The following is a 27,443-nucleotide window of genomic DNA, read 5'->3' as shown; positions in this document are numbered from 1 at the left end:
GGCAGTCAGGGGCGGGTTTCAGATGGGGTTTGAGGCGAGTTGACCTTACGTCAAGGATGTTTATGAAACATCTCAGGCTACGCGTTAAATAAGTGAGCCTCTGACTAAAATACGCTATAATTATTTTCAACTGTCAAATTCATCACCTAATATCAATAGGTGGTTGGTGCTCTTAATTTTGATGTTTTTTAAAGGTTCCTTCATCGTTAAAATTAAAGTAAAATTACCCACATCCCTTACAGTGGATTAGTTCAAGGGTAGCCATTAGGGGGGAATATATGGGTCACGTACATTTTTCAGCTGATAGTGAAGATCACTGCTTGTTGCTGTAAGGTAGGTTATTATTATTATTATTCAATGGAAACCTGTTCTCAAAATAATTTGAAATTGGGGACAGTTTACGTGCAGCTGTGAATCGTGGTGTTTTGACTTCTCAGTTGATTTTATTAGAAATTGCCGTCAACAGTGAGAGATGTATGTACATGTTTGTAGCAACGTAGCTCCACTGTGAACATAGTAGTAAATGGAGATGTGCATTTGTAACATCACGCTCGCTATTGACCTTGATCGGTTAATGGATCTTAAAATCCCATAAAGTGACCTGAGAATACCTCACTTGTCTGCCATATTTACAAAAAAAAAAAAAAGAAATTGGTTAAGTATTTTTAACACATAGAACGCCTGGAAGCACCAAAATGTGAGAAGCAGAAGCAGTTAGGGGTCCGACTCCAATGGGTTAGGGGGAGGGGTCGTGTGACCCTCGGTCAGGTCCAGGACGATCCTTTTTTTTTTTTTTCCATTATTGTAGACAAGTGTGGTATTCATAAGACATTAAATAGTCTCTAGATTCATTAATCAATCCGGATTACAGCCCAATTTATGATGTCTTAGTAATATATGCAAGTTTATTTGTAAACTCTAGTTAACTGGTCAATTTATATTGAAATCTAAGTGTACATGTTTGACAAAGTATGTTAGAATTGCTATAAACAAAAATTAAAAACCCTCTCATGCTCAATATGTATGCAGAGAGCGCTTTTCATTTTAATTCTGCTTCTCCATTTAAAAAAGTAGGTAACTGTGAAATAATGTAGGCAAATAAAACATGAACGTGCAGTGTGGCACGTCATTTTAGGTAATGTGCACTTGATAAGCTATATATATGATGATCTGACCAGTAAACCAAACTAAACCTTCCCTGATATAATATATTGCTCACATGATGACCATTTAAACCACACATTTACCCTGCAGCAACTTAATTTAAGAGATGATATAGGATGATGTGCAAAATTAGGTGAGACCCTGAAGATTGTGCACTTTTTAAAGATGCTATCTGATGGATTATGTCGTAGAAATACGATTTTACATAGTTGCTCAAATTGTCTCAGATTAATTATATTGTTAAGGATAGTCAGAAGTGGTCAGAAGGTTTCCCCTAGCAGAGGGAAGTTTTACCTAACACTTCTCAGACTGTGGCTTCAGATATATTAGCTCATGTTCTTTTATGTGATAAATGTTGTAATACCATTTTATTTTTGCCTAGTCTAGTAGAATATTGGTATCCAGGTTAGAATATTGTTCAGAATCACTTGTTTGTAGACTGTGGATTGTTGAATGTTAGTGCACATACATTTTATTGATTTGTGCATTTGGAGACAATATGGAAGGGCACGTAAAATGTGAGAATTGGGATTGACATGGCAAACTGTTTCCTTATGTATTGTACTCTACTTTTGCTCTCAGAAGAATTTACAAATTTGTATCAAGATTGGAATTCTTGGTTTGAGTAACTGCAGACATTAAGGGATGTGAGTTTGACTCCAAATCAAAATTTTGATAGCAGGAATTAAATTTACAGTCTCAGGAAATGCTTTCAATTATTGATCGGCAAATGGAGAAGAAATGAGAAAATGGTTTGACATAGATTGATGAGTATTTGATTTCCTGCTCAGATTCACTTATGTTTCTCGTAAGTTAGTGGTTAATAAAAAAAAATAATGAATTGCCCAGTGGTTTGATATATAAATGGTTTTCTTGAATAATATCATTTATCTTTGAAAATATGTTCTTTTTAACCATGCCTACGATACAAATAAAAAGATTCACACTTGAATAGTTCTGTATGGTAAATTTTCAGTATTCAAAAGTTAATACAATGAAAAAGTTAAAAAGCATCTCTTACAATGACAGGTTTTGTTTAAAAATGTAAAATTATTGATATATTTTTTCAGATAAAAATAAATGTTGAAAAGTTAATGCAAAACCAATATGATTCTATCCTTCTCATTTCATGTTCAAGACTATGCAGTACATTTCCTGTCTCATACTTTGGCACATGATCTTAAGAGTAATTGTACCACCAGCGTTAGCGCTGGCGGTACACATGGTTTCGGTCTCGTCCGGATCGTTCCGCCGGCTCCGCCGGCTCCGCCGGCTCCGCCGGCTCCGTTGGCTCCGCCGGACGGCTACCGTTACCGCTTCTCCTCCTAGACGGTAAGGCCCCCCATACCCATCTCATGGATTTAGGTCACCTATAATCTCAACTCGTTCCACGTAAAATTTGGGCTTTGTCGGTATTGGGGTCTGGGTGTGGCACTCATTGCAATGCACCCTTGTCCAAAAATGGCAAAATTAAATGCTAATTATCTACCCTACGGAAGGAGTTACGGGAAAAATTTCTACAGACGGCTTTCCAAAAGTCATATGTGTAGATTTCAAATATACCCTCGGATTTGACCTTTGACCTTTACTTCAAGGTCAAATGGGCCAAAATTTTCAAAAAAATGAAATTTTTTACGAAAAAAAAATTTTTTGCCCTGTTATTCAGACACCACACAGACTTAACCAATAATATTATTGGAAAGTGTTACCCTTCAGGTCATCTTTCATCTCCGTGAATTTGGGGTCAATCGGTGCATTTTCACAGGAGTAGCGGCCATAAGATACCGAAACTGAAAACTGTCTCTAATTCGGGAACCGTTAATGCTAGAGACCCATTCTTTTTTGCATTTTGTAGAGCATGTAAAGCCCAACACTGGAGGTGGTCTCGGTTTTTTTGTATTCCATACGGTTTTCGAGTTACGCTGTATCAAAAAGTACATATTGGTGGTGAAAGGAAAATGTACGGAAGCCCACTGGTGCCATATGTAGAAAAAAAAATTATCTCGAAATTTCGAGATACTATTTTGAAATTTGAACAAAAAAATTTACCACCAGCGTTAGCGCTGGCGGTACACATGGTTTCGGTCCCGTCCGGTCCGTTCCGCCGGCTCCGCCGCCATGTTACCGTTACCGCTTCTCCTCCTAGACGGTAAGGGCCCCCGTACCCATCTCATGGATTTAGGTCACCTATAATCTCAACTCGTTCCACGTAAAATTTGGGCTTTGTCGGTATTGGGGTCTGGGTGTGGCACTCATTGCAATGCACCCTTGTCTAAAAATGGCAAAATTAAATGCTAATTATCTACCCTACAGAAGGAGTTACGGGAAAAATTTCTATAGACGGCTTTCCAAAAGTCATATGTGTAGATTTCAAATATACCCTCGGATTTGACCTTTGACCTTTACTTCAAGGTCAAATGGGTCAAAATTTTCAAAAAAATGAAATTTTTTACGAAAAAAAATTTTTTTGCCCTGTTATTCAGACGCCACACAGACTTAACCAATAATATTATTGGAAAGTGTTACCCTTCAGGTCATCTTTCATCTCCGTGAATTTGGGGTCAATCGGTGCATTTTCACAGGAGTAGCGGCCATAAGATACCGAAACTGAAAACTGTCTCTAATTCGGGAACCGTTAATGCTAGAGACCCATTCTTTTTTGCATTTTGTAGAGCATGTAAAGCCCAACACTGGAGGTGGTCTCGGTTTTTTTGTATTCCATACGGTTTTCGAGTTACGCTGTATCAGAAAGTACATATTGGTGGTGAAAGGAAAATGTACGGAAGCCGACTGGTGCCATATGTAGAAAAAAAAATTATCTCGAAATTTCGAGATACTATTTTGAAATTTGAACAAAAAAAATTTTTATCTCGAAATTTCGAGATAGCATTTTGAAATTTGAACAAAAAAAAAATTATCTCGAAATTTCGAGATAGCATTTTGATATTTGAGCAAAAAAATTTATCTCGAAATTTCGAGATAGTATTTTGAAATTTGAACAAAAAAAATGCTATCTCGAAATTTCGAGATAATTTTTTTTTTCAACATATGGCACCAGTCGGCTTCCGTAAAAATGTGCAGTACGGTAATGGATAATAAATTTTGAACTCCGGAAAAATAAAACATAATGCTTGGCAAAGCAGACAACTTGTGGTCAAAAATGACATTATTTTATCAAATTTAAACTTCTGCAACTTCAGAGAACCTCCCATTTCAAGAACTTTGACCAAAATGACCTTTTCTTTATTTTAATTAATTTTTTCTGTAGGAAATTTATGGCACATTATGGTAACTCCAAAATTATAACATTTAGTCCCTTATATCTCCAAAACTGGCAGAGATAGGTCCATAGTTACTATTGAAGTTGAATAGGAAGTCATATACTGGCAATCTTACTGTGACCTTGACATTGACCTTTGACCTACTTTTCACCATGAACTGAACTTTGCAAATTTTGCTTCCCTTTTATCTCCAAAACTGGCAGAGATAGGTCCATAGTTACTATTGAAGTTGAATAGGAAGTCATATACTGGCAATCTTACTGTGACCTTGAAATTGACCTTTGACCTACTTATCACCATGAACTGAACTTTGCAAATTTTGCTTCCCTTTTATCTCCAAAACTGGCAGAGATAGGTCCATAGTTACTATTGAACTTGAATAGGAAGTCATATACTGGCAATTTTACTGTGACCTTGAAATTGACCTTTGACCTACTTTTCACCTTGAACTGAACTTTGCAAAATTTGCTTCCCTTTTATCTCCAAAACTGGCAGAGATAGGTCCATAGTTACTATTGAACTTGCATAGGAAGTCATATACTGGCAATTTTACTGTGACCTTGAAATTGACCTTTGACCTTCTTTTCACCATGAACTGAACTTTGCAAATTTTGCTTCCCTTTTATCTCCAAAACTGACAGAGATAGGTCCATAGTTACTATTGAAGTTGAATAGGAAGTCATATACTGGCAATCTAAATGTGACCTTGAAATTGACCTTTGACCTACTTTTCACCATGAACTGAACTTTGCAAATTTTGCTTCCCTTTTATCTCCAAAACTGGCAGAGATAGGTCCATAGTTACTATTGAAGTTGAATAGGAAGTCATATACTGGCAATCTTACTGTGACCTTGAAATTGACCTTTGACCTACTTATCACCATGAACTGAACTTTGCAAATTTTGCTTCCCTTTTATCTCCAAAACTGGCAGAGATAGGTCCATAGTTACTATTGAACTTGAATAGGAAGTCATATACTGGCAATTTTACTGTGACCTTGAAATTGACCTTTGACCTACTTTTCACCTTGAACTGAACTTTGCAAAATTTGCTTCCCTTTTATCTCCAAAACTGGCAGAGATAGGTCCATAGTTACTATTGAACTTGCATAGGAAGTCATATACTGGCAATTTTACTGTGACCTTGAAATTGACCTTTGACCTTCTTTTCACCATGAACTGAACTTTGCAAATTTTGCTTCCCTTTTATCTCCAAAACTGGCAGAGATAGGTCCATAGTTACTATTGAAGTTGAATAGGAAGTCATATACTGGCAATCTAAATGTGACCTTGAAATTGACCTTTGACCTACTTTTCACCATGAACTGAACTTTGCAAATTTTGCTTCCCTTTTATCTCCAAAACTGGCAGAGATAGGTCCATAGTTACTATTGAAGTTGAATAGGAAGTCATATACTGGCAATCTTACTGTGACCTTGAAATTGACCTTTGACCTACTTTTCACCATGAACTGAACTTTGCAAATTTTGCTTCCCTTTTATCTCCAAAACTGGCAGAGATAGGTCCATAGTTACTATTGAAGTTGGATAGGAAGTCATATACTGGCAATTTACTGTGACCTTGAAATTGACCTTTGACCTACCTTACAATGAACTTAACTTTGATTGCACCATTTTTAGTTATATATATTTTTTGCATATTTTGAAAATTCTTGTTGATTGCATTTTTACAGCTTGTCAAGCACAAGACTGGTGGCTGCACCCCTTATTTTGTGTATGTGGGGGTCTATACGAATGCGCTTGCTCCAGCTGGTGGTACAATATTCGGAGGCGGTATCGCCTCTCTGATCCTCTAGTTGATTTTGTAAAAATGATGGTAAACTCGTGTATTGTGTAATAAAGTGTCAAAAATGGAAATAAACTCATATCATTGCAGTTTGTCAGATTAATTCATTCACTATGTTCAGAAACTCAGAATGGAGGAAATTGGACATAAAATACTGTTCTATTGATATTTTTCCCATCTCATCAATTTTCTTAGTTGATCATATAAAAATGGCAGTAAACTGTTAATTTTGTTATATGTTAAACAATTGTTAAAAATGAAAAAAAAAAAACACATTTCAGCACAGTGCTGTCTTGTTTACATTTTGGCATTTTCAAGGTGTGACTTTGAAGTTCCACAGGCTTGAAGACCCATGCTACGGTAATTCTCCAATCTATACGAACGTTTTAAATTAATTATTTTTGGAAGATAATCATTTTGTTCGTAAGGCTTGAAATTCAGTCTGCTAAAAATTGCCACGCGTTCGTAACCATTGAAAAACGGACGGAATACGGCTGTACCTGAAGTTATCTCCACTTACCTACATTGCTAAGTGTAAGCATTACTTTCAGATTAAATCACTGTGATCAACTAAAAGCACAAACAAATTATTCTTGCGATATTGCAATGAATTAAAACAAACTAAACAAAAGTCGGGAATTCAAGTTAAAAAACAATTTCTTCATACTAAAGAGGTACATTTCTCCCAAGACAAGACAACATCGTTTTTATGTACAGACACAGATGTGTCTGTACATATTGCCATCACCTGCGTCTGTCGTCGCCGATGCCGATGGCGATGCCGATGCCGATGCCGATGCCGATGCCGTGCACTTTCCTTGTAAACACGATAAGTGGAGGGCAGTTTTACTTTTTGGCTTTATATTTACAGAGCTGATGAATATTCATAAAACGCAGGTCAAGTTCGAAAATCAGCATGATCGGGCCATTATTGTAGAAGTTATGCTGTTTTTTCACTTTTCAGCATATTTTTCAAATTTCCTCAGATTCAATTCTTAGGCATGTTAACAGTCTATTATTAAACTAATAAGATACGTAAAAGTTTTTGTTTGACATTTCCTGCATCTTTACAACATTGTTAGTTGATTTTGTAAAAATGATGGTAAACTTGTTATCATGTATTGTGTAATAAAGTTTCAAAAATGGAAATAAACTCATATCATTGCAGTTTGTCAGATTCAATCATTCACTATGTTCAGAATCTCAGAATGGAAGAAATTGGACATTTAACACTGCTTTATTGATATTTTTCCCATCTCATCAATTTTCTTAGTTGATCATATAAAAATGGCAGTAAACTGTTAATTTTGTTTTATGTTAAAAGTTGTTAAAAATGGAAAAAAAAAAAACATTTTAGAACAGTGCTGTCTTGTTTACATTTTGGCATTTTCAAGTTGTGACTTTGAAGTTCCATGGGCCTGAAGACCTTTGCTAGTCACATTTTCTGAATATCCATGATACTAATATTTTATTATTAAAAATTGATGGTCATTATGCTGTTAAACATTATGTAATATTGCATCAAAATTTGAAAAAAAAAACTATTTTGGGCACTGCTCCCATGATGACCATTTAAGAAAAACCATGTCACTTACTGTTCTCAAACAGTACAGTAAATATATATATAGATGTGTCTGTACATATTGCCATCACCTGCGTCTGTCGTTGCCGTCATCGCCGTCACCGGCGCCGTGCACTTTCATTGTAAACACGATAAGTGGAAGGCAGTTTTACTTTTTGGCTTTATATTTACAGAGCTGATGAATATTCATAAAACGCAGGTCAAGTTCGAAAATCAGCATTATCGGGCCATTATTGTAGAAGTTATGCTTTTTTTTCACTTTTCAGCATATATGGAACACTGTAAACACATTCCAAGGAAAACCGATAGGCCTGTTGTCATGAAACTCACAGGAGTAATCTATCTTACTAAAACGCAGGTCAAGTTCGAAAATCGGCATGATCAGGCCACTATTTTAGTAGTTATGCTTTTTTTTTTTCACTTTTCAGCATATATGCAACACTGTAAACACAATATACGAAAAACAGATAGGCCAATTGTCATTAAACTCACAGGAGTGGCCAATCCTGCTAAAACGCAGGTTGAGTTAAAAAATCAGCATAATCGGGCCATTATTTTAGAAGTTATGTTGTTTTTTCACATTCCCTCAGATTCAATTCTTAGGCATGTAAACAGTTTCATTATTTAATTAATAAGATATTAAAAGTGTTTGTTTGACATTTCCTGCATCTTTACAACATTGATAGTTGATTTTGTAAAAATGATGGTTAATTTGTTATCGTGTATTGTGTAATAAAGTTTCAAAAATGGAAATAAACTCATATCATTGCAGTTTGTCAGATTCAATCATTCACTATGTTCAGAATCTCAGAATGGAAGAAATTGGACATTTAACACTGCTCTATTGATATTTTTCCCATCTCATCAATTTTCTTAGTTGATCATATAAAAATCGCAGTAAGCTGTTAATTTTGTTTTATGTTAAAAATTGTTAAAAATGAAAAAAAAAAACATTTCAGAACAATGCTGTCTTGTTTACATTTTGGCATTTTCAAGTTGTGACTTTGAAGTTCCATGGGCCTGAAGACCTTTGCTAGTCACATTTTCTGAATATCAATGATACTAATATTTTATTATTAAAAATTGATGGTCATTATGCTGTTAAACATTATGTAATATTGCATCAAAATTTGAAAAAAACCTACTTTGGGCACTGCTCCCATGATGATCATTTAAGAAAAACCATGTCACTTACTGTTCTCAAACAGTACAGTAAATATGTACAGATGTGTCTGTACATATTGCCATCACCTGCGTCTGTCGTCGCCATCAGCGCCGTCACCGGCGCCTTGCACTTTCATTGTAAACACGATAAGTGGAAGGCAGTTTTACTTTTGGGCTTTATATTTACAGAGCTGATGAATATTCATAAAACGCAGGTCAAGTTCGAAAATCAGCATGATTGGGCCATTATTGTAGAAGTCATGCCTTTTTTCACTTTTCAGCATATTTCACATATTGGCATTTTCAAGGTGTGACTTTGAAGTTCTACATGCTTGAAGACCCATGCTAGTCACATTTTCTGAAAATCCATGATACGTATATTTTATTATTAAAAATTGACGGTCATTATGCTGTTAACCAATATGTAATATTGCATCAGAATAGAAGAAAACAATTATGGGTGCTGCTGCCATGATGACCATTATGGGAAAACCATGTTACTTATGATTGCCAAATGTTCAAAAAAGAAATGCAGGACTAAAATGCAGCCTGAGTTGGAAAAGTAGTCTAATTGGCTTCTTTTTCTGGAAGTTATACATTTTCAAAGTGTGAACTTGAACTCCCATGGGCCTGAAGCCTTATGCTTGTTACACATTTTACTTACTTTGGTATTACCTGTTGAGCATAATTAAAATTTGATGTTGAATTTGCAGTTTAACATAATGTACTTTTGCATCAGAATTGACAGTAGCCTATTTTGTGCATAGTTATTTCCTGCTTTTTGTCTGTACATTTGACAGCTTTGCTGCCTTGTTCCCTGTTATGTTTAACCAAGACAGGACAACATCGTTTTTCCCAACTTCTGTCAAAAACAGACAAGAATATTTTCGTATCCAGTTGCATATTTTATTTATTGCGTGTTTATTTTTAATATGATTTCACATACAGAAAATTTGCAATATTAATAATGTCACACACACACACACCCCCCATTAGGCCTACATAAATTTATCCCGCCAAAACAAAATACTTGAAACTCCTCACAGTAGATTTCACTAACGTTAATAGAGATTATACTTGATATAAAAAATAACATCAGCTCAATTCAAGTCTATTTATGAAAGTCTTTTACAGCATATTAATTTGCACGCAATCAATGTAAACTAAATTAGAAAAATACAGAAAACTGCAGGCAAATTTCTATAAGGTCATACGGCACCTTCATTTTTCACAATCACTAATATCAGTAAGGTTTACCTAATAGTTGTTCATGAGACAAGGTCTTAAACAAGGAAAATCAAACAAACAAACAAACAAAAACCACAACTCAAATTAGAAAAATAAATACAATACAAGACAGAACTCCTCTTAAAAAAATAATTTCCTGATGACTACCAAAACCAAATGAAAAACTCGATCATTGACAATGGATTTCTCATACTCTTCTGTTGTGCGTGGGTTTCAAGTTTATAGATTTTACTAGAAACCAGTTATCGGTGAAACACTGATGGTGGATGCTGATGATCCAGTCGGCCGGCAGAAGTTAAGAAATGATAATAAACAGTAAGTAATTTATGTGTACTGATGCTTTCAATAATTTCTAAATAACAATAGGGTTTTAAAACTGGCCTGTAGCTGCCGGCGGGCAGGTCGAGTCCTCCTATCGTCTCATTCAAAAACAACACAAATACATGATAACAATCTCTCCTGTCAAGTGGCAGTTCCTTTGTTTGGAACGGTGGTCTGAAAACTCGCTTTGACGAATCATGGGGCGAGTTTCAATCGGGCACACTTTCTTGCGTTCGGAAAATTTAAATTGTGCCCAAGGTGAGTTTAGCGATCGTTCGTACAGAACGGAGACAAAAAATTCAGATTCAGAGAAAAAACGTTTTGTTCGTAATTATTGCGGCGTTCGTATAGATTGGAGAATTACCGTAGTCACATTTTCTGAAAATCCATGATACATATATTTTATTATTAAAAATTGATTGCCATTATGTAATATTGCATCAGAATAGAAGAAAACACAATTTAGGGTGCTGCTGCCATGATGACCATTATGGGAAAACCATGTTACTTATGATTGCCAAACTTTCAAAAAAGAAATACAGGACTAAAATGCAGCCTGAGTTGGAAAAGCAGTCTAATTGACTTCTTTTTCTGAAAGTTATACATTTTCAAAGTGTGAACTTGAACTCACATGGGCCTGAAGCCTTATGCTTGTTACACATTTTACTTACATTGGTATTACCTGTTGAGCATAATTAAAATTTGATGTTGAATTTGCAGCTTAACATAATGTACTTTTGCATCAGAATTGACAGTAGCCTTTTTATGTACAGACACAGATGTGTCTGTACATATTGCCATCACCTGCGTCTGTCGTCGCCGTCGCCGTCGCCGTCGGCGCCGTGCACTTTCCTTGTAAACATGATAAGTGGAGGGCAATTTTACTTTTTGGCTTTATATTTACAGAGCTGATGAATATTCATAAAACGCAGGTCAAGTTCGAAAATCAGCATGATCGGGCCATTATTGTAGAAGTTATGCTGTTTTTTCACTTTTCAGCATATATGCAACACTGTAAACACATTTAAAGGAAAACCGATAGGCCTGTTGTCATGAAACTTACAGGAGTACTCAATCTTACTAAAATGCAGGTCAAGTTAGAAAATCGGCATGATCGGGCCACTATTTTAGTACTTATGCTGTTTTTTCATTTTTCAGCATATATGCAACACTGTAAACACAATATAAGAAAAACAGATAGACCAATTGTCATCAAACTCACAGGAGTGGTCAATCTTTCTAAAACGCAGGTTGAGTTCGAAAATCAGCATAATCGAGCAATTATTTTAGAAGTTATGCTGTTTTTTTACATTTCCTCAGATTCAATTATTAGGCATGTTAACAGTCTCATTATTTAACTAATCAGATACATAAAAGTGTTTGCTTGACATATCCTGCATCTTTACAACATTGTTAGTTGATTTTGTAAAAATGATGGTAAACTTGTTATCGTGCATTGTGTAATAAAGTTTCAAAAATGGAAATAAACTCATATCATTGCAGTTTGTCAGATTGAATCATTCACTATGTTCAGAATCTCAGAATGGAGGAAAATGGACATTTAACACTGCTCTATTGATATTTTTCCCATCTCATCAATTTTATTAGTTGATCATATAAAGATGGCAGTAAACTGTTAATTTTGTTTTATGTTAAAAATTGTCAAAAATGGGAAAAAAAAAACATTTCAGAACAGTGCTGTCTTGTTTACAATTTGGCATATTCAAGTTGTGACTATGAAGTTCCATGGGCCTGAAGACCTTTGCTAGTCACATTTTCTGAATATCCATAATACTAATATTTTATTATTAAAAAATTGATGGTCATTATGCTGTTAAACATTATGTAATATTGCATCAAAATTTGAAAAAAACCTATTTTGTGCACTGCTTCCATGATGACCATTTAAGAAAAACCATGTCACTTCAGAATCTCAGAATGAAAGAAATTGGATGTTTAACACTGCTCTATTGATATTTTTCCATTCTCATCAATTTTCTTAGTTGATCATATAAAAGTGGCAGTAAACTTTTAATTTTGTTTTATGTTAAAAATTGTTAAAAATGGAAAAAAATAACATTTCGTAACAGTGCTGTCTTGTTTACATTTTGGCATTTTCAAGTTGTGACTTTGAAGTTCCATGGGCCTGAAGACCTTTGCTAGTCACATTTTCTGAATATCCATAATACTAATATTTTATTATTAAAAAATTGATGGTCATTATGCTGTTTAACATTATGTAATATTGCATCAAAATTTGAAAAAAACCTATTTTGGGCACTGCTCCCATGATGACCATTTAAGAAAAACCCTGTCACTTACTGTTCTCAAACAGTACAGAAAATATATATAAATGTGTCTGTACATATTGCCATCACCTGTCTGTCGTCGCTGTCATCGCCGGCACCGTGCACTTTCATTGTAAACACAATAAGTGGAAGGCAGTTTTACTTTTTGGCTTTATATTTACAGAGCTGATGAATATTCATAAAACGCAGGTCAAGTTCAAAAATCAGCATGATCGGGCCATTATTGTAGAAGTTATGCTGTTTTTTCACTTTTCCGCATATCTGCAACACTGTAAACACATTTCAAGGAAAAACCGATAGGCCTGTTGTCATAAAACTCACAGGAGTAATCCATCTTACAAAAACGCAGGTCAAGTTCGAAAGGTTGTTCTAGGTATTTTTCAGTTTTATGCACCTGGTTTTAAAATCATATGGCGATTTTACGACAATTGTTTACTATCCAATCAAGGTGACAGCCGAGCGTGGGTTCATCCTGTCGGTATTCTGACTGATACTCCAAAATGCGATCTGACACACACCTTGAAAACGGGTGTGGTCCGATATATACCGGTTAATTCAGGATCCTTAGGTGCCGAGTCTGGTAGTTGGGTAGGCCTGACCATGTTACTTAGGATTGCCAAACTTTCAAAAAAGAAATACAGGACTAAAATGCAGCCTGAGTTGGAAAAGCAGTCTAATTGGCTTCTTTTTCTGGAAGTTATACATTTTCAAAGTGTGAACTTGAACTCCCCATGGGCCTGAAGCCTTATGCTTGTTACACATTTTACTCACATTGGTATTACCTGTTGAGCATAATTAAAATTTGATGTTGAGTTTGCAGTTTAATATAATGTACTTTTGCATCAGAATTGACAGTAGCCTATTTTGTGCATAGTTATTTCCTGCTTTTTGTCTGTACATTTGACAGCTTTGCTGCCTTGTTTGTTATTTCCTGCTTTTTGTCTGTACATTTGACAGCTTTGCTGCCTTGTTTTGTTCAGTTTTTGAAAAAAAAAAAAATAATGGGAAACAACAGCAAGTGTTTGTTGGGCTTGGCTGCTATATATGAAGTATTCAAATGAAAAGGCCAAGGGGCCTGATTATTGAGCTAAAAATGAAATGTGTAGCATTTTGATATGGGACTCCAAATCCTACAGGTAATAAGATGATTCTTAGATGATAACTTGTTATAAAAATTATCAATTTTCACTAAAATTTCACCATTCGGCTTTCGAAATTATGTATAACAAATATATGTCACAATGCAAACTATGTGAAAAATAATGGTAGGGTAACTAAGTATGAAGTAGGGTCTTTTTTTCATGTGTCCAAACCCCATGGGTATGAAAATGAAGATTTTTCGTGATGTTTTTTTTTTTTTTCATTTTCTTCACCCAATATTTTACCATCAGACTTTCAGATATTTCCAATATATTCTTCATACACCCCATTTCCATTGATTTTTAGATCGATCTATCCCTGTGGGGAGTCTCACTAGATTACTGTCAGCTTGGCCGGCTTAAGCGTCTGTCCCACCTACTAAAAGCTGTAAGTTGGTAATTGTACCACCAGCGTTTAAAAAAAAAACGAAATTTTTTTCGAAAAAAAATTATTTGCGCTGTTATTCAGACACTACACAGACTTAACCAATAATATTATTGGAAAGTGTACCCTTCGGGTCATCTTTCATATCCGTGAATTTGGGGTCAATCGGTGCATTTTCACGGGGATAGCGGCCATAAGATACCGAAACTGAAAACTGTCTCTAATTCGGGAACCGTTAATGCTAGAGACCCATTCTTTTTTGCAGCTTGTAGAGCATGTAAAGCCCAACACTGGAGGTGGTCTCTGTTTTTTTGTTTTCCCTACGGTTTTCGAGTTACGCTGTATCAAAAAGTACATATTGTTGGTGAAAGCAAAATGTGCAGTACGGTAATGGATAATAAATTTTGAACCCCGGGAAAATAAAACATCAGGCTTGGCGAGGCAGACAACTTCTGGTCAAAAATGACATTATTTCACGAAATTTGAACATCTGGAACTTCTGAGCACCTCCCATTTCAAGAATTTCAACCAAAATGACCTTTTCTTTATTTTAATTAATTTTTTCTGTAGGAAATTTATGGCACATTATTGTAACTCCAAAATTATAACATTAAGTCCCTTATATCTCCAAAACTGGCAGAGATAGGTCCATAGTTACTATTGAACTTGAATAGGAAGTCATATACTGGCAATCTTAATGTGACCTTGAAATTGACCTTTGACCTACTTTTCATCATGAATTGAACTTTGCAAATTTTGGTTCCCTTTTATCTCCAAAACTGGCAGAGATAGGTCCATAGTAACTATTGAACTTGAATAGGAAGTCATATGCTGGTAATCTTACTCTGACCTTGAAATTGACCTTTGACCTACTTTACACCATAAACTAAACTTTGCATACTTTTTTAATGCTTACACTTTCAAAACTGGCAAAGATACACCCATAGTTACTATGGAATTTGAATAGAAAGTCATTAGAGGCAATTTACTGTGACCTTAAAATTGACCTTTGACCTACTTTTTACCATGAACTTAACTTTGCAAATTTTATTTCCCTTTTATCTCCAAAACTGGCAAAGATACGCCCATAGTTACTATGGAATTTGAATAGAAAGTCATTAGAGGCAATTTACTGTGACCTTTAAATTGACCTTTGACCTACTTATCACCATGAACTGATCTTTGCTAATTTCTTTCCCTTTTAACTCCAAACCTGGCAGAGATAGGTCCATAGTTACTATTGAAGTTGAGTAGGAAGTCATATAATTGTAATCTTACTCTGACCTTGAAATTGACCATTGACCTACTTTACACCATAAACTAAACTTTGCAACTTTTTAATGCTTTTATTTTCAAAACTGGCAGAGATACGCCCATAGTTACTATTGAATTTGAATAGAAAGTCATTAGAGGTAATTTACTGTGACCTTAAAATTGACCTTTGACCTACTTTTTACCATGAACTTAACTTTGCAAATTTTGGTTCTCTTTTATCTCCAAAACTGGCAAAGATAAGCCTATAGTTACTATTGCAAATTATGGTTACCTTTTATCTCCAAGACTGGCAATGATACGTCCAAAGTTATTATTGAATTTAAATATGAAGTCATTAGAGGCAATTTACTGTGACCTTAAAATTGACCTTTGACCTACTTTTTACCATGAACTTAACTTTGCAAATTTTGGTTCTCTTTTATCTCCAAAACTGGCAAAGATAGGCCCATAGTTACTATTGAATTTGAATAGAAAGTCATTAGAGGCAATTTACTGTGTCCTTAAAATTGATCTTTGACCTACTTTTAACCATGAACTGAACTTTGCAAATTTTAGTTCCCTTTTATCTCCAAAACTGGCTAAGATACGCCCATAGTTACTATTGAATTTGAATAGGAAGTCATATACTGGCAATCTAAATGTGACCTTGAAATTGACCTTTGACCTACTTTTCATCATGAATTGAACTTTGCAATTTTTTGATCCCTTTTATCTCCAAAACTGGCAGAGATAGGTCCATAGTTACTATTGAACTTGAATATGAAGTCATTAGAGGCAATTTACTGTTACCTTAAAATTGACCTTTGACCTACTTTACACCATAAACTAAACTTTGCAACTTTTTAATGCTTTTATTTTCAAAACTGGCAGAGATACGCCCATAGTTACTATTGAATTTGAATGGAAAGTCATTAGAGGTAATTTACTGTGACCTTAAAATTGACCTTTGACCTACTTTTTACCATGAACTTAACTTTGCAAATTTTGGTTCTCTTTTATCTCCAAAACTGGCAAAGATAAGCCCATAGTTACTATTGCAAATTATGGTTACCTTTTATCTCCAAGACTGGCAATGATACGTCCAAAGTTATTATTGAATTTAAATATGAAGTCATTAGAGGCAATTTACTGTGACCTTAAAATTGACCTTTGACCTACTTTTTACCATGAACTTTGCAAATTTTAGTTCCCTTTTATCTCCAAAACTGGCAAAGATAGGCCCATAGTTACTATTGAATTTGAATAGAAAGTCATTAGAGGCAATTTACTGTGTCCTTAAAATTGATCTTTGACCTACTTTTAACCATGAACTGAACTTTGCAAATTTTGTTCCCTTTTGTCTCCAAAACTAGTAGAGATAGGTCCGTAATTACTATTGAACTTGAATATGAAGTCATTAGAGGCAATTTACTGTGACCTTAAAATTGACCTTTGACCTACTTTTCATCATGAACTGAACTTTGCAAATTTTAGTTCCCTTTTATCTCCAAAACTGGCAAAGATACGCCCACAGTTACTATTGAATTTGAAAAGGAAGTCATATACTGGCAATCTAAATGTGACCTTGAAATTGACCTTTGACCTACTTTTCATCATGAATTGAACTTTGCAATTTTTTGTTCCCTTTTATCTCCAAAACTGGCAGAGATAGGTCCATAGTTACTATTGAACTTGAATATGAAGTCATTAGAGGCAATTTACTGTGACCTTAAAATTGACCTTTGACCTACTTTTCACCATGAACTGAACTTTGCAAATTTTAGTTACCTTCTATCTCCAAAACTGGCAAAGATACACCCATAGTTACTATTGAATTTGAATAGGAAGTCATATACTGGCAATGTAAGTGTGACCTTGAAATTGACCTTTGACCTACTTTTCATCTTGAATTGAATTTTTTTGCATATTTTGAGAATTCTTGTTGATTGTATTTTTTACAGCTTGTCAAGCACAAGCCTGGTGGTGGTGTCCCTTCTTTTTGTGGGGGGGGGGGGGGGTCTATATGAATGCGCTTACTCCAGCTGGTGGTACAATATTCGGAGGCGGCATCGCCTCTCTGATCCTCTAGTTTCAACACGGCTTGTCAGATTTTAAAGTAGAAAAATGTGAATTGGAAACAAGAATTACTACAGTGTACAGCATTTATTACAGTTGGTAATTCCTAAGTTGCCCATCATTTAGTTTACAGGTGTTTACTCTGTGGAGGTATGTAAATTACAGGATCTCTTTTACCAGGGTAGCACAGCATGATGCCTTACTGAATGAGTAAGGGATATATTTGTGTGACCTTCAGGTTTATAAAAAGAACGTGCTCACGAGAAGTATGTTGATGAGTTGAAATTAAAGGTAGGAAGCAGTTCTAGTCTTTGGTATAATTTCCTCTACAATGCATGTTATTTATTTGTAGGTTATAACATGATGGCTGTAAAGTGAAACCACTATTAAAACATTGCAGAAATGTTTTCCCTGGATTATGTAGAATGTGTAGTACATAGCTTGTCAGGCTACATCTCACCAATGTGAACATCTGTCAGTACTGGTCACCCGGTGTATTGTTTTTTTTTGTTTTTTTTAATCATCACCTGTTTACAGGTACTCTATACAGGTTTTACCTGGCAAAGTGAATTTTCCCCTGGAAAACAGCAATTTTCTCCTACTCAAGGAATCATTGCTCAATCTGCCCTGCATTTGAATTTGATATTTTATGGCATTTTTGATTAAATGATTTAGTTCTAAATGACCTCAGACATGGGGTACTGCCTGTCTTGCTGATCATGACCACTTGAAATGCCAGAGGACCTGTAAGTTTTTTTTTTTTATCGCAGATCCTCTGGACTAGCCTGATCATATCTACCATGAATTCTGGATCCTTATATGACATGTCTGTTAGTTGGGTAGATCTGACATGTAAACATAAAGTAACAGAAGTTAAATACTTAGACCCCATTCCCATAGATTTTAGATCGATCTATCCCTATGGGGAGTCTCACCAGATTACTGTCAGCTTAGCCGGCTTAAGCGTCTGTCCCAGCTACTAAAAGCTGTAAGGGGGTAATTAACTATGGTGCGGGCTCGGCTGACTGCAATTAAGCATGAACCCCCAGGTAGTTAGGTCGATCTAAATCTAAATCTCTGGATCGATCTAAATCTCTGGGAATGCACCCTTAGTTTGGACCTGCACAGAATTGGGATGACCTGCAGATTTTTTGTTGTGCAGGTTTTCTGGACCTTCTGACTCTCGAAGGTTTTCCCCACCTCTGGGACTGCCCAGAGAATTAGAATGCTATGACTTCCTGTACATTACAGCATGACATCAAGTACTTTTATGTGTGGGGAGGGGGTGGGGGGTGCAGTTTTTACGGTCTGGATTAGTAGCTTTGCAGGGTATGTACATAAAGACACAAAAATTATTACTGTGAGACAGTAACAGATGCCTATAGTTTACCTTATATATTTGAAAATTTACAAGTAGTTAGGAAAAATGGCACCTGATAACTGTAGTTTAACAGAACTTACTTTTAAAGGGATAATAACTCTTCGTTTCGGCCAAAAAATGAATTTTCCTGGAGTAAACAACAATTTTCCCATACTTACCAATGGTTAATGAATCCATTTTTATATTCAAAGTTAGTCCCTGGTTTTTTTCTCAATAGTTTGGTTTTTTGTTAAAATCTCTTAAGAGATTATAGCAGAGTATAGCCATCAATGGAGGTCACGTGGTCTAAAGACAAGCTCAGATATCAGAATAATAGCTATAACTGCTGTTTTTGTGGTAAAACAGTATATATTATTCTTCCGTGAGTTATTCACAATGTTTTTATTGTGAAATAAAGATCTCATACGAAGAGTTATTATCCCTTTAAGTATTTAAAAATATTTTTTACAGTGTGATTTTGTGTATTAAAACGGGTTTCGAGAGGTATATGGTATATAAAGCAGTGGTCGAAATATTGAAATATGGCTTCATTTACTTCCTGAATGCATTAGTGTTTTTCTGACATTTAAAATTTCCAGATAAAATCCTATTGATTCTTTCTAAAAGACATTTGCATATTCATATACTGCCTTATCAAGCTGACTTTTAAGGTTACAATGTTGTATAAACACTTTCTCCAAATTTAGGAATTAAAGAAGTACAAATTCATTCTTTTCAAAGGAAGATCAAAAATAGGCCTGTTTGACCACTGCAGATAACAGGTTAGCCTGTCAGTTTTGTTTCAACTGACATTCTGACCTGTAATGTCTTATTTCGAGCATTGTAAGCCTACTGTAGTATGCATTAAGCAACAGTCAGTTCTAACTTCCACACTCTACCAATATTTTGTATACATTTATAAAGAACAGAAAATCATTAAAGAAATTAGTGGTAAAAGATATCATTTCAAAAAAAAAAAAATGTAAAAAATGAAGAACAAATGGTTTGAAGAACTATTAATCCTCTTATTGCATATCTTTGTATCTGTGTACTTGGTCAGTAGGGGTAATAGATAACTGTACAAAATTACAGTTTTACCCTCAAAATTTTTTTTTTGAAGAATATGCCTTGATACACTTCACACAAGAAAAGAGGTTAAATGGTTAACAAGATGGTTTGAAAGGTTCAATGTTTCATTAAAACCTGTTTAGGTCATTGATATGGACCTCAGGTTGCCTCTTCTGCAGATTCTTAATAAGCCACAGCTAGTGGGCTAGCCAACAAGCCACAGCTAGTTTTATGAAGAACCTTGATAATGTTTTACTAGGTGTTTTATTATAGCGTACATCCACTGGCTCTGTGTGTGTTCTCTGTGATTCCTGGAAACACACTTGTGTAGGCAGCTTTCTTTAATTTGTAGAAATGTACATTAGATAAATCTTGATCTGATTGTCCAACTAGCATGAATGTGTTTGAAGCACAGACATGAACCAAAACACAGATAAAGGTTTTTTCTTCAGTGAAGCAAAGGTTTCAAATTAATCTATACAATTTAAGCCAACTGCTCAAATGAAATCAGAATGTCTTGAAATACTTTCTCACTACAACAATTTCCCTAAGTTTGAACAATATTGTGTTGCTTATTTTCAAAAAAAATCTTTCTAAGTAATATCAGAAAGAGATGATTGAAATGGTTTGATTAGTAAGTAGAGTTCTTGGCAGCTGTACTAGAAGGTGTTTGTTAACAACTAGAAATAATAAATTTGGGGTGTGGACTAAGTAATTACTATAGTTTTCTTGATGGAAAGCCTGTGTTTATGCCCAAAACTGGGCAATCTTTTACTTATGCTCATTAATTGTTCATTTAATTTAGAATTTTCTTCATTTTTCAGGTTGGAATCTGCCAGAGGATTGATTTATATGGGACTTTGAAAAAATCCATTGGTGAAAATGGGCACATTTATGGGACATTTTATACCAGGTTCTTTCTTCTTTGGTTTTGGCTTGTGGTGGACCATCCAAATATGGATCAATTTTTTCCGTGCACAAGGCAAGAAGAACCAGCCATTCCGGTGCCGCGTGACATATCCATGTAACTGCTTCAGATTGAAGTGTTGCAGCTCCACCTGTTGGGAAGGATTGTTGAAAGTGTTTCTAACAGGATTTGGGATCGTAGGGGAGACCATCACAGGGTTTGATGACAACTGGCATTTTGTTCACATGGGCAATGCACAGCATATTACAATGTTCTTCATGTTTGGTCTGACTGGTGTAGTGGATCTGATGCATTTTTACAAAGCCCCTATCCCAAAGAAATGTGACTATCTGTCTGTTGTACTGGCCCTGGTTGTGGAGTGCATCTTGTTTATGTTCCACTTACATGGAAGAACAATGCTGGACATTCACGTTCACACCTTGCTTATCTACACTTTATACTTTACAATTGCAGCAGTTCTGGCAGAGATGTACTTTGACAGACACATGTTGGCAGCATTTATTCGTTCATTTCTATTTTTGGCTCAAGGAACCTGGTTTGTACAGGCAGGCTTCATCTTGTACAACCCTCTTCCCGGAGCTTTGCCATGGAAAGAGGACAGTCCTCATGAAGTGATGCTGGTAACCTTGTTTTTCACGTGGCATTTAGGCTGCCTGTTCGTGATCATGCTCTGCATAGGAGGGGTAGTAAACTGCTGCTTGCGATATCGAGGAAGCAACTGTCGAAGGGATGATATGGCCATGCAAAGACTTCTAGATACAGACTCTAATGGACAAACCATGGTGAGGATGGATGCCTCAGACAGTGACATTGAATTCCAGTCAGTCCCAACTAGAATTGCAGATGATGATCTTTGAATATTGATGAAATCTTGAATAATGAAAAGCAGCATGTGATCAGTGACATATTTTAGAAGCGACATAACTATCAGTTAGAAAAGAGAATGAAGAGGAATTCAAGATTTTTTTTACATAAAAAAATAGGCACTGATATGATATTTTCCCCTTGCCCTTAGGCTTCGTTCACATGGAAAATCTATTTTATAAAAATCTATTTTCTATTCGCGGTATCTTGTGATCACGGTCTGTGCCCTGAATACCCCGCAGCGTAATTACTGGCAGCGCGAGCCAGTTACTTCCAAAGCTGTAATTAATTCTCGGCTGAGCTCGGGATGATCACAAGATACCGCAAATAGAAAATAGATTTTTAGAAAATAGATTTTTCATGTGAACGGAGTCTTAAACCTCATCCTGTCCCATGTATTCTCAAAAATAACAGTTTAGTGTAAAAGAGTAGGTAGTTCTTGTTATTCAAAGTGTATTAAGTGTCAGTAGTCATTTAACTTAAATGTCATGTTATTTACGCATATATGTATCTCTAACAGGACAACATGCAATACAATAGCCAAAGTGCATCAATGCAGGTTAATTATTATCTCAGAACATCCTATCTACAGGTGGTAATATACATTACAGTGCTGAAAGCTGGTGAGAGTTCACTTATTCCAGCCCCTTTGATTATTCCAGAATCCTTCATGGGAATCACTCTTTATTTATTGTTCTTAGATCATTATGGGATATTGGCAGGGTAGTGAACATGAAGTTTTGTAGCGTTGTGTGTTGGTTTTATGAAGCAAGGTTTAAGGCAAAGCTTTAGACATTGCAACCATGTAGATGTACTTTAATGTCATTGTTGCCAAAGATACTTTATTCTCTTTATGTAATGGGAAAAAATCTAAAGTAGATCTGTGAAATGTAATGAAGGATGTTTCTGAATGCTTTATTTATTTATTGTTAGTTCATTGTTAGATTTGTTAATTGTTGATGCTGTACTAATCTTGAGAAAGACTTGTAAGAAAGACTAAAATGCGATAGTGAGAAAATGGATTAGGATGAACATTTTCCAACTGTCAATCAGATCATTATTTGTTATTTATGTATCAGAAGAATCTAGCTATGTGCACAGTATCAAAAGTTAGCTTTTAAACATTGGCTCTGAAGTAGCCAGTATATTTAATAGAGTTTATTTTTTAATTGGGTATAAATGATCCGCATACATGAGCTCTTTGAATACCGTGTGTGTATACGTGCGTGCACACACACACACCAATGCTGTTGGAAAATGTTTATGTAGGCATTTTTCCATAAGGGCTGAGGACTGTTCTGATTTTAAAAAAAATCTCCACTGAGAAAGAAATTTTAGCTTGGGCTCTCAGATTCTTTTTGATAACCTTTCTTTGATCTGTGAAGTGAAAGAGTCAAGGAAATTAGTGTGATCAATGATTATAAGCTTGTAATTATGGATACCAGGTAATGCTTTAGGACCACTTGAATTCCCTTCAAAAGAATTAAATGTGGATGAAGACCCTTCGGCTTGGATTAGTAGTTTAAGGATAATGATTTTTTCGTATTTTTTTTTTCTTACAGTTCTATGTAAGGATTTAAACAGCCTCTTCAGAGACCAGAAAAAATTTTCAGTAGTGGCGTATTCCACTTGAGTATGTATTTGCCATGTTTCTTGTTACATCCCAAATCTTTTTCATCATATTAAGAAGTAAATTACAGTTGTCAATAGCAGCACCCAAAACAATATATAAGTGCTCTACCATCTTCATTTTGATGTCATGACTATTTTTTTTACGGAATTGGAAGATGATTAACCATTTTACAAAGCTAGTTGTACATGGAACCCACTTTTTTCATTGGGTAAGATACTATTTCCCCTGCAGAAGTCCTGGTGTTTTAGAATTCGATATATCCTGCTTGAATCTAAGTATAGATTTATCAGTTTTTATGGTTTTCCTCTGAACTTTCATGCTATGCCATTTGGCAGTGTTTCAATGTGGCACATGTGTATGTGTTTAAAGTCTGCACGCTATCCTTAAGTGAAGAGCAGAACACTTCAAATTCTCATGCTTTTAGCACCAAATTACCCCATGCTGTGTAGGTTTAGTTCTACACCTGGGAGCTTTTAGAAGTAAACAAACCCAAAAATGTATTTTTATTCCAGATTGACTGTGGGTTGCATTATGATGGTAAGAAGAGTACATAATTATTTTCTTTTAATTAAATGATTTTTTATTATTTATTTTAAATTTTTGAAATGAATTATAGTTTTCTTTTAGGGTTTCCTAGCCTTTTAGTTTTCTTTTGATCTGTCATTTTATGAAGATACAAAGCCAAAGGAATTGACCTAAAGTACATAGAATATATGTAGATGTGATAATCATTTATATCAAGTACAGTGAAAACAGTCTTGTGTGATCATAAAAATTCTCAGGTTTATTACTATAAAAATTAGATGATGAAAAATAAACGTAATCAGTCTGTAGTCTACAAGAAATAAAATGATAATAATACCAGAATTCATAAAATGTTAAATGCTTGTATTAAAAAAGTATAAATAATGCATGGAAGTTAAGAGGCTAGACCAATTATGTATCATGGAATCACTTTATATAATATGTGCACCTTGGATGTTACTGGGACCACAAAGTTCATCAATAAGTTGTTTTATTTTTAAAAAAAACTTTGCTCTCATTAATGACATCTTTGGAAACAAAAAGATAAATGAAATAGAAAAATCTGTAGTTTAGGCCATGTGTTGTGGCCTGAATAAATCGGGTAGGATAAACTCAGACCACAATTCCAGTCAAGTTGAAACAGCATAACTTAGCACTTACTACATCAGTGCAATTTCAAACTGGCAACCATAAATATGATTCAAGTAAGAAATGCCATTGAAGATGTGGCTTACATCTTACTCCCTTTAACTTTTGTGAGAACCAAATGTCTTATCTCGATAAGATTATCTGTTTATACACTGTGTACATTGTCACTAGGGCTTCAAAGGTTCCCTGTACCACCCAGCCTCACTTTAATATTGATTACACTGTATTCAGAATGAACAAGGTAGATATTCTTGGCTTATCTATTTGATGGACTTTTAAGATCAATAGGTAAAACCAAATGATTTTGGGGTCATGTTCCAAGAGTGGCATTTTTTTCTTTTTAAATGACAAGTGAATTTCTTTTTTTTTTTTAGTTATGTCTTTCAAAGAAAATTAATTCTTTTGTATTGATATTGAATATCATTGTCTAATTGACCCACATAACCACTTTATCAACCTTGTATTATATAACTTACAGGATATATTTATAAGGGTGAACAGTTTATTTAATCAGAGAAGGATTTTTTTATTTAAAAATTATCTGTTTGGGGGGGAGGGGAACAGTGGTGTATTTTGTAAAAGTTGAAGTAATTGAGTATTTCATTTCTGTTGCATATAGCAATTAGTTTTATAAGGTTATTTGTGGAATAGTATCATTCTATTGTTTTACATGGATCATATCTGAGATATGTGTTATACATAATTAACTGTTGTGTAAACATTAAAAGATTCTTATCATAGTGATTTTTAAAAGTTCTGCAGAAAGTTGACTGATGCTGTGGCTATGCCATTGTATAAAGACCATATTTTGTTTTTATTTACATTCACAGTATTGTCTGAACATACTGGCATCCCATTGTCTTAAGTTTGATTGTATTTGCCTACTTGACACCCGTCATACATATTAACTATAGATATGAGAGAGAGCTTCTTGAATTATCTGGGATACCTAAGTGAAGGTCAGGTTTAAAGCTGGATGATCTGGTTATTTTTAATTTGTTTATTGAAATGGTGAATTTGAGTCAGTATCTGCAAGGGTTTTATGTAGGCCTAAAATGCAGGTAAAATTTAAGACTACTCAAGATTCTATTTTCCTAACATTTTGACGTTAATATTTTTCTGTAATTTTGGTCTTGTTTTTATAGTACAACTCTTTATCAAAGCTTAAAGATAGATGTCTATCTTCCCTCAAACTTTTTGGTATCATACCATGGCTTAATGCGCCATATCATACCATGACTACATGTGCAATAATTCAAACTAGCACTTTTTTTTCTTATTTTAACTAAGAAAGGTTGTCATTTCCCAGCTTTAGCTGGCTTGTCTTCCTTTGTTGAATGTTTTCTTTGCTGTTTGCCGTATCAGTTGCAATTGCTGTCAGTTTTTCAGAATGTTAAAGCACTAAAATATGGCAGTACAACCCAGTTTTATTCAGTATTATTCTCCATACTAATTGTATGTTTACCATATGCCAGATTACTGAAAAGAAAGCAAATACTGTTTAGAAAAGAGTTGCCCTTGATACTCTGAAACTGGGGACAAAAGCAGTTAGCTGCTGATGTACTGTATCAGTGGCTCTTTTTCTGGTTAGTTTCTGTCTGATTTAAAAGATTGGAAAGAAAAGGAGGTGCTCAAAATTAAGTCAGAATGGGGTAAAAGAACAGGAGGTGCTCAAAATTAAGCCAGTATGGGGTTGAAGTGTGAATTTTTTATTTTTTGTTTTATTTTTTTATTATTATTCAGCTGTTTTAATGGCACATGAATTTTTGCAGTGGTTTATTCATGTAGGATAAATATATTGTGTTTTATGGTAAGTGCCATGCACACACAAGTGAAATAGCGCTAGCCCGTTCTTTTGTCAGGTTATTACATTTTATGTAAAACCCGCTTCCATGACTTAAAGTTGTTTGTGAAATATTGCAGTATACCATTATCCATATACGAGGGTTGATTGATAAGTAGTGAGCCTCGTGTGGAAGGGGTTAAGCAGGGATATCCCTTTTCAGCCTTTCTATTCCCTGACTATTTAAAGGTGTGTAGCCGAAGTTTGGTGTCATTTGGTTAGTTTATGTCGACGAGGCAGCGGAAAATTCAGGAAAGGTGTACTGTTCCTCCAGGACAATGCTCCTGCTCACAAGTCTGTCATTGCCGTGGCTGCAATCAACAAGTGTGGCTTTGAACTGATAGAACACTCACCTTATTCGCCTGATCTTGCTCCCTCTGACTATTAGCTATTTCCCAAATTGAAAAAGGCCATTTCAGGCACTCACTTTGTGTCAGATGATGACGTCATACGTGAAGTGGAGGGGTTTCTGAACTGCCAAGAGAAGGGCTTCTATAAAAGTGGCATAGAGACTCTCAAAAACTTGCTGACAAAAGTGTATAGATACTCAAGGAGACTATGTTGAAAAATAAAGAAATATACTTTTAAAATGTGTACCCCTTCTATATGAGGCTCACTACTTATCAATCAACCCTCGTACATATTATGCTTAAGACACGTATGATAAAAGTGTGACCTTTTAGTTATCTGTAGTAGACCGTAGTTGTGTTGTACTGTATAAGACAACATGCTTTAATTGTATTTTGATCTGAAATGAACCACGGGTGAAAATGTTGATATCTAGTCTAAGTGTCATTAAATTAACATCTGGCAATTAAAATTTTGAATAAATTGTTGAATGTCAA

At 35.0% G+C, this 27,443-nt stretch overlaps 2 protein-coding genes across 3 annotated transcripts in view; both read left to right on the top strand.

Moving 5' to 3' along the window:
• Positions 1-271: 271 nt before the first annotated feature.
• LOC106154616 (uncharacterized) overlaps positions 272-27,443 on the top strand; it is a 34,286-nt gene continuing 7,114 nt past the window's right edge. The window contains exon 1 of the mRNA XM_013529021.2: positions 272-333. The gene's annotated coding sequence lies outside the window, so the exon portion shown is untranslated. The remainder of the gene's footprint in view (positions 334-27,443) is intronic.
• On the top strand, positions 272-27,443 carry LOC106154638 (transmembrane protein 45B-like). 2 transcript variants are annotated; one of them, XM_086999228.1, is made up of 2 exons: positions 272-328; positions 20,982-27,443. In XM_086999228.1, the coding sequence occupies exon 2, from the start codon at positions 21,040-21,042 to the stop codon at positions 21,940-21,942; it is 903 nt and encodes a 300-aa protein (XP_086855354.1). In that variant the 5' UTR covers positions 272-328; positions 20,982-21,039; the 3' UTR covers positions 21,943-27,443. The 2 variants fall into 2 exon arrangements, with proteins under 2 accessions (XP_086855354.1, XP_013384515.2); XM_013529061.2 differs by lacking the exon at positions 272-328 and adding an exon at positions 17,739-18,020.

The sequence above is a fragment of the Lingula anatina genome, chromosome 1 (assembly GCF_051362555.1).
Source record: "Lingula anatina isolate TDL-2025a chromosome 1, LinAna3.0, whole genome shotgun sequence".
Lineage (NCBI taxonomy): Eukaryota > Metazoa > Brachiopoda > Lingulata > Lingulida > Lingulidae > Lingula > Lingula anatina.
This window is presented reverse-complemented; position numbering and strand designations above follow the sequence as displayed.